This window comes from Penaeus monodon, chromosome 20, assembly GCF_015228065.2.
Source record: "Penaeus monodon isolate SGIC_2016 chromosome 20, NSTDA_Pmon_1, whole genome shotgun sequence".
NCBI lineage: Eukaryota > Metazoa > Arthropoda > Malacostraca > Decapoda > Penaeidae > Penaeus > Penaeus monodon.
The window spans coordinates 41,921,942-41,922,346 of NC_051405.1; the positions used below are offsets into that span (position 1 = coordinate 41,921,942).

General features: G+C 38.8%; 1 protein-coding gene across 1 annotated transcript in view; it reads left to right on the top strand.

Moving 5' to 3' along the window:
- LOC119585998 overlaps positions 1–399 on the top strand; it is a 20,258-nt gene extending 19,859 nt beyond the window's left edge. The window contains exon 7 of the mRNA XM_037934710.1: positions 9–399. Coding sequence (XP_037790638.1) covers positions 9–99 — 91 coding nt within the window. The 3' untranslated portion in view covers positions 100–399. The remainder of the gene's footprint in view (positions 1–8) is intronic.
- The last annotated feature ends 6 nt before the right edge of the window (positions 400–405 follow it).

Here is a 405-nt window from a genome sequence, read left to right on the forward strand (position 1 = left end):
TTTTCCAGAAAGAAGTACATCCGAGCCCCCTGCGATCCCCCGGAGGCGCCGCGTGTGAAGAGCCATCATGTACCGCTGTTCCTTCAGACAAACGCTTAGCCTTTGTACATTTTATTTGACTTTCCTTGAATCAGATAGCCTGAGCACTCCACTCCTGCTTTCTCTTAGGTGCTGCAGAAATAAATATCTTTTAGAAAAGTTCCTAGTAATGATATTAGCAAGTGATGAGGATATCACTGTTTTTTTTTGTATCTAAATCTCTTATACTGGATATCTGATGAGTACAAATCTGTGTGGTGTTGAGGAAAACAAATGTGTAAAACTTTATTAAAATGGTAGACAAATAACAGGGGTTGCCTTTTACTGTGAATGGCTGCTGATATAAACAAATTATTTTTTTGTGTG